This window comes from Microtus ochrogaster, chromosome 5, assembly GCF_000317375.1.
Source record: "Microtus ochrogaster isolate Prairie Vole_2 chromosome 5, MicOch1.0, whole genome shotgun sequence".
Lineage (NCBI taxonomy): Eukaryota > Metazoa > Chordata > Mammalia > Rodentia > Cricetidae > Microtus > Microtus ochrogaster.
This window is the reverse complement of record NC_022012.1, coordinates 75,200,416-75,207,669: the sequence shown is the minus strand read 5'-3', so window position 1 is coordinate 75,207,669 and position 7,254 is coordinate 75,200,416. Positions and strand designations below refer to the sequence as shown.

Sequence of the window (7,254 nt, the reverse complement as noted above, 5' to 3'; positions counted from 1 at the left end):
GGCCAGGCCAGGAACTGCCTTCCTGCGTGTGGGGGGAAGTAGCTTCCTGAGAGGCCAGCTTACCCATTATGGGTTTTTGACAAAGTAGAATGACCTTAGCTTAATGCATTCCCAAATATCACAGATTTCCCATGAGGCCCTCATTGTCGTTTGTCATGAGGTGAGAATTTTAAAGATTTGGGAGGGTTGTCCGGGCTGCGGCTGAAGGAATAGCCTCCCAACCTGGCCCAGAATGCTGTGTGAAGCAGGCTGAAGGGATCTCAGCACCGCTGTTCTTCACAGAGGAGGAAGTGAGGGCACCCCCTGGGTATGATGGGGAAGGGGAAAGAGCTGTGCCTTCAAGGCCCTGGACATTTCATCTCTGCCTTTAATAGGCATTTCAAATCTACCGCACTGAACGTGGTAGGGGCTTTCCTCGCCAGTGCCCCCTGTGACTCCTCCTACGGTCTTACTGCAGCCGAAACACTCTGAAAGGCCAGAAAGCCACCAGAGAGAACTGGTACCAAACATTATGCAGGGCCCGGTGGCTTGGCAGTTAGAGAGAACTGAGTTTGAATCCTGCTTCTAGCAGTTTTGTTCTCAGGATAATGTATTTTTTATTAGCCTATATGAATTGTAGAAAATAACAGATCTTATGACATTTTCGTGTAGGAGTATAATATACCTTAATCATGGTCCCCCCACCTCTCATTTCCCTTTCTTGTCTGACCCTGACATTTATTAGCTGTGTGACCGCAAGCAAGTCATTAACCTCTCTGAGTATCAATTTCTCATCCGTAAAGCAATGGGTAGTAGGATGGGGGAAACATAAAGTAAGAATGAAAGCTCTAAAAGACAAATGAGAGAAATGGAATTAATGGGGCGTGATGATGGGGTGTGGCAATCGTCCCTGACCCAGGAGGCTGCTGGGAGAACCTTGCCTATAAATCTCTGGGCCAGAACCAAGTCTCAAAAAATTGTGTCTCTGTAAAGACTAGAATCCCATGCTGGCTTCTTCCTGGGCAGCCTGGGGGCAGGGTTAGAGCTTCCTGGGGGAACAGCACGCCCTCTGCAGGAGGCCTGAGGAAGCTCATGTGGGATGCCACAATCAGACAGCCTCTCCTACTCAGTAGCGGGGTCAGGCCAACATCCTGGCATGGGACGGCAGTGGGCACCAAAGCTCTTTGGATTCCATTCCCATCCAGGTCCTAGGGTTTCTCTGAATCCAGAACCCAGTGTTTTTAAGGGCCCTAGGGGAAGCCCCATCCCCGTGACCCTCCACAATGTCACCCCAGCAGCGTTCTTGGCAGCCCTTGTATCTGGAAGAGATTGGGAAGTCAGCAGGTTCCTCCAGCACCACGTGGGTAATACATTCTGCATCACAGCGGCCCATATCCCACCATCGATTTTGCTTTATTGCGTTCTTTCATATTCGAAGCCGCCATGCATTTTAAAGTAATTATTGAATGGCATCCTCGATAGAGCTTAACACAAATATCATTCTAAACGGGATAGATTGATTTTCAATCCTTTCAAGTGGCTCTCTCCCTCGTGCCTAGGATCAGCTATAAGACGGCATACAGGCGTGGCCTCCGGACCATGTACCGGCGAAGGTCCCAATGCTGCCCTGGCTATTATGAGAATGGAGACTTCTGCATTCGTAAGTAGGGGCCTTTGTGGAGGTGGGAGGGAGCCTCAGTAGACACCCGAGGGCTTTGTAAGTCCATGCATGATATCAGTGCTGAGAGGAGATTCTGGGCTTGATGCAAGTGGCGTTTGGCCTGAGATCAACCAACCTCCCACTGCCACCAGGGCAGGTGTAGGCAAACAGTTCTAGGTCCTGTTGGAGATCGAGAAGTGGCTCCTTCTGGAATGGACTCTGTGAAGGAGCAAGAAGAAGGAATTCCAAGTGCCTGGCACAGGGCAAAGCTGTCTAGACGCTTGAGAGAACTTTGCTGGAGGGCTGGAGATGATGGGTGAGAAGGTGGGAGGCTGGACGGATGGGAGCAGAAGAGGGAGGAAGGCAAGGGGACTCCGTGGCTGGATGGCTGAATCCCAGCTCCTGTGCAGGGGATGGCCTGGGTAGGTCAGAACACAAGGAGCGCCTACCAAAGAGGAATTCATGAAAGATGAGCGTCGCTTTTTCCTTGTTTGATTGTAGCTGCTCAGAGAATGGGTGGGATAGTGCACACCAGGAGAACGAGTTGAGATGCCATAGGCCATAGGTTTCTAGGTAAGGGACGCCCAGGAGGGAGGACTCTGGCCCCAGCTTGCTGGCCATGTGACTCGGGGCAAGCTTCTTCAGCTTTCTGGGCTGATGACTCTGGGGGTCTCCCAGAGCCAATCTGACCAGTGGGATGGTACACAAAGGATCTCCAGGAGGATGTTTGAATGTCCCCCTAACTGCAGGGTGTCACGAAAGCTTGGAAGTCCCCTTAACATGGCTAGTAGGGAACCCACTCATAAAGTTCCTGCCTCCACTCAGAGAGTGACGAACCTTGCTAGTATTCTCCTGGGACAGAAAGAATGTGGACAGGTGCGTGTGCTGGAGCTGGGAATGATGTGATGGTTTCCCTCCTGGGCTTACATTGCCTCTCATGCTAGAGAAACTCAATTCTAATCGCCCTCGAGGATGAGTGCAGGATGCTCCAGGTCAGCCCAGTAGGGATGGTACTTCAGGAAAAGTACAAAGAAAGGCACACTGGCCGGATCACTGAGGCTTTTCCAGTTGCTGGACTGAGTACCAAGCTAGGATGAGCCCTGGGCCGGCACCTCTCTGTGGATGGAGGTTGTTCCGGGGTACACAGGTAGAAGTGAGATCATTACTGAGGACCACTGCTCTGACCACATAGAGGAGAGCCAGCCAGGCTTGACTAGGGATCAGCAAGCCCAGACAGGGCGACATATCACCAATGCTGTAGAGCAGGTCTGGGTCTGAATCTTATTCTGCCACTTCTGGCCTCTTGTTTGTCATGGAGTCAAGTAGTCAAAATGTGCTGGGCACAGTTCTAATTGTGTCTCATTCATTGTCAAACAACAGTCCTGTGGGAACAGGTATCATTGTTTCTTTCATTTTGCAGATAGGGAAACTGAGTCACAGGTGACATAAGTAATTTGGTCAAGATCATATAACCAGGAAGTGGCAGCACTTGTGCCGGAGTCTAGGCTGTCTGGGCTCCAGGGACTGTGCTCTCCAACAGGTTAGACAGACCAGCTCCTGCTTCACGAGCCCATGTGAGATATTACTTCTCTTGACTTCAGTTTGCAAACCTGTAAAATGGGGCCAGCATCAGCTGCATTGCTAGACACAGAGGAGGGCCTTTGCAAATGTCGGTTCCCTTCTCTGTGGCCTTGGCTTTGACTTCAGCTGTTCAAGGGGTTCATAAATATTTCTCTGGGAACCCACACTGCACATAGTCAGGGTTCTCAAGACTGAGTTGCACAGTACAGTCCTAGCAATCTGACAATGGCCATTGCCCACCAGAGAAATTGAGAACCCAGAAGTTGCTCAGCCCAGGAGGCTGGTTATCTTGGCAGTCCCAATCCGGGGCTGTAGGTCTGGAGGATTCCTGAAGGGCTGCTGCTCTCTAGCCCGTGTTGGAATCCCAGGGAAGCCGGTTCTATCAGCAAAGGAATCAGCAGTAGCCGTAACAGGGGAGGTGAACTCACCAGGAAGAGTGAGGGCTAGCCATGTGTGTGTGTTCAGATTTCCTCTTTCTATAAGAACCTAAGTTATACTTCATTAGGCCCTCCCTAAATGACCTCATTGCCTCTATAAGACCCTGTCTCCTTAAAAGGTCATGTCTGAGGGAATGAGAGGGTCAAGACACCAATGTTGAAGGGACAGCACAAAGCTCATGGCACTGCCAGCAGCCCTGTCTTCCTGCTCATGGGGATGAATGACTGGGGTGGTGGCCAGCCCTGCACAGGCTTCATTCCATCTAAGAGGGGGTGCAGACTCCAGGCTGGGGGAAGCTGTGATGAGGACACCTGGCCATGGGAAGGTAGAGAACAGCATCCCGATCTGACGTGTGCTCCAGGCAGGGAAGGGAATATCACCTTCCCTCAGCAAATCTTCCTAGAGTCTTGATTCTCACAGACTTGAATGGTGGTCCAGCAGAGAAAGGTTTAGTGGATTCTGCCACTAACTTTGCTGTACAATCTTGGTCAAATCTCTTGGCCCCTCTGAGCCCTCCTGTGCATGGAATAAGGAGACATAGTGGCTGAGTGTGCAGGAGAGCCGAAAGCTCAACACAGATGTAGGGGGAACGCTTTCTCTGCCTTCATTCCTGCTCCTCTGCCCAGAGCAGCCATCCTTGTCTGGAGTATTGCCCCGGAGCTGCTCACAACGGCTTTCCTAGGTTACACCATGTCCTTTCTCGTGGTTTGCAGACACAGCTGAGTGCCCCCTTGATTGCCAAGTATCAAAGATTTTCCAGAGATCACAGGACACAAGAGTCTTTCTTCCTCTACTTGAAACAGTCTTGGTGTCGCTGCCTGTGTGAAGCTGCTTTTTATGTCTCTTCAGAGCAGGCTGTTACCTACATGGGGGTTTGAGGCATTGAGGGGAGGCTCTGCTCTTTTAAAAATACGGGCTGAGCGTCAGACTGGATGGACTGGGTTATGCTGCAGTAACATAAAGTCCCAGAGGCTTCCAACAGCAATGTTTGGTTTCTTGTTCATGGCTAATGTCTACCTGGGTTCTCTGAGGCTGGCTCCTTGCCAGCATCAAGCCAGAGCCTTGGCTGGTGGTACGCTGGTGGTCCCTCACTGGAATGCTGAGGGACTCCAGGGCACAAGGAAGTAGACTCTGGCTGGTCTTGAAGGTGGAGAGCTGCAGACATTCAGTGAGCATTGTTGAAGCTTCTCAGCCCATAGGATGCCCCAGGACTCACAGTTCAGTTCATCTGACAGTATTGTTGCAGCACCTGCTAAGTTAAAACAGCCTCTGTGTGCGCTGCCTCCAAGGTGGGTGAGGTGGGCGGCTCGCTGGTAACTCGTCAGTGCTACCTGGAGACCTTGTTTCCTAGCCGACTGTATACCTGAACCTCTGACAAGTTCCCTGGTGTGGCTGCTGCAGCTGCTTCTAGAACCCCCCCCCCCCGCATTGAGAATCCCTGGACCCCATTCTGAGAAGGGGTGGGTTCTGCATGCTCCTGTCCCAGCACCTACACCTTCAGTGTGGGTTGCCAAGAGGCCCAGCAGGTGTCTCCCTGATTCCTCTCTTTGGCAGCAGGGCCTTTTCCCGAAAAGCAGGAGGGAAAAAGCTGAGGCCACAGGAGTGGCCCACTTGGTCACTGTTAGCCCATTCTCCTGGTTTTCTATTTCCTTGGCTTCAATTTTCTTTCAATTTTTTTTTTCTAACTCCCTTAAACATCCAGGCAGTGTCTTCTGTCATTCCTGGAGGCCTCAAGGACTAGCAATCCACTTTCAGTTTTGTTGGGACCATTTGGAGTCCTGGCCTCCAGCTGCTCTTCCCTGCTAGAGATCTTTACTTTTCTTCTGATTTGAGTTACTGAAAGCTGTGTCAAAGTTGTTTACCAGCTCTGCTTCACGAGCACGTGTTGCCTTGGCCTTGAGGATCAGAAGAGAAGGTTTTCACCTGACTGTTGGCCCACCTGACTGTTGGGTATAGAAGCCTCCATGGTGCTATTGAATAAAGGGCTTCTTACCAGTGACTAGAGGTCCATGTTTAGGTCTCTCTGTCTGTGTGTCTTTGTGTGTTTCAACCTCCAGCTCCTTGCCCAAAGCTCAGGAATTGTATGGTAGCGCATAGAGCACAGATAGGCGTGGTGTGCTGCAGGTTTTGTGCTTTTTCGTTGCGATTCACCAGTGGAAGCAGAGCTTCAGCTGTATACAGCTGACAGTAGTCAGGGCTGAATAGAATTGGAGGCGGGCCCTTCAAGAGGGTCTCCCTGCTGAGGGGAAACAGCAGTAGGAGGCTTGGGAGACAGCGTGCACAGAGGGACTGTGTATTAGGGACTCAGATTGTGATTCGGTGGACTTTTGGTCCTAGAATTGTGACCTGGGTACTGCTGTTTCATTACCATGCTGCTGGCCTTTGTTTTTGGTGCTAAGGATTGAACCCAGGGCATGCCAGGCAAGGGCTCTACCACTGAGCCTGTTGTGGACATGTCATGCAACCAGTTCTCACGTCCACGGAGCACGTCATGTTCTCAAAGCATCCTGCCTGTCATCTGATGTCTGATCTTTCCTTCCAGGTAAGGATCTGAGTGGCTCCACCATGCTCATCCGTGCGGTGCAGGAGGGGGTGGGGTTGGACCCAGGTTCAGTGTGGTACATTCTCAGACTTCTCCACGGATCTTCACTAGTTCTTTCTGGGGGTGGGAGATGTCTTAGTTTTTGTTTTTGTTTTAAATCTGGAAACCTGAGTCTGACCTCGCTTGGCTGTGACCCTTGAGTTTCAGTCCTTCCAAGGGAGTATGGTTCACTGCCTTCTGGGTTTGTTGTTGCAATGCTCTGAAATGAGGACGTGTCTGTGTTTGGGGCTATTTTTTAAAATAATTATTTCATTTTGTCATTGTGAGTAAGTGCACGTGCCCTTGGGGGCCAGGAGAGGGCATCAAATCACCTGGAACTAGAGAGACAGGTGGGGTGATCTACCCAGCAGGGTGATGGGAACGGAACCCATGTTCTTTGGAAAAGCGGCATGTTCTGAGTCATCTCTCCAGCTCTGGAGTTATTTTTGTTTGTACCCTTTACTTTGCAGAGGCGCACATCTCCAAGGTAAAGTCTGCCCTTCGGCAGTCTGGGGTGTGCTCAGCCGTGGTTCCTCAATCTCCTTCCTCTACCCCCTCGTCCCCTCCCCTCGGAGTGCCAGTGTCAAGCCCTCTCACCCCATCCGCCTGGTCTTGTAAATCTTCATTTTTCACCCCTGCTCTAGTGTCTTGTCTCGAGTGAGCCCCTCAGATCCATTGTTTAGATCCTGCAGCTCTGCTAATCAGCCTGTCTCCTGAGGGCTGGATTCAGTTGCTCACGGCTCATTTCTAGGGGTTTATTGGAGCTATTTCAGAAACACGTGTTCGTTTTTCTTCAGTGTCTCATCTCATGACCCGTTCTGTTCCTGCTTTCATTATTTTAAACATAGTTCGTTTATAGCTTTTTCTAGATACTTCTTTCTTGAGCTTTTGGCTACATTAACTAAAATTTGTGGAATAACCATTCTCCTGTTTGTGATACCTGCAGAGTGGTCAAGATGGTAGAAAGTTTTCTCTTCCTTCCTTCCTTCCTTCCTTCCTTCCTTCCTTCCTTCCT

General features: G+C 50.6%; 1 protein-coding gene across 10 annotated transcripts in view; it reads left to right on the top strand.

Annotated features, from left to right (window-relative positions):
* Megf11 (multiple EGF like domains 11) overlaps positions 1-7,254 on the top strand; it is a 328,437-nt gene that overhangs the window by 121,234 nt on the left and 199,949 nt on the right. For all 10 annotated transcript variants that reach the window (XM_026779412.1, XM_026779411.1, XM_026779413.1 and 7 more), the window contains exon 4: positions 1,539-1,639. In XM_026779412.1, the coding sequence (XP_026635213.1) occupies positions 1,539-1,639 (101 nt within the window). The remainder of the gene's footprint in view (positions 1-1,538; positions 1,640-7,254) is intronic.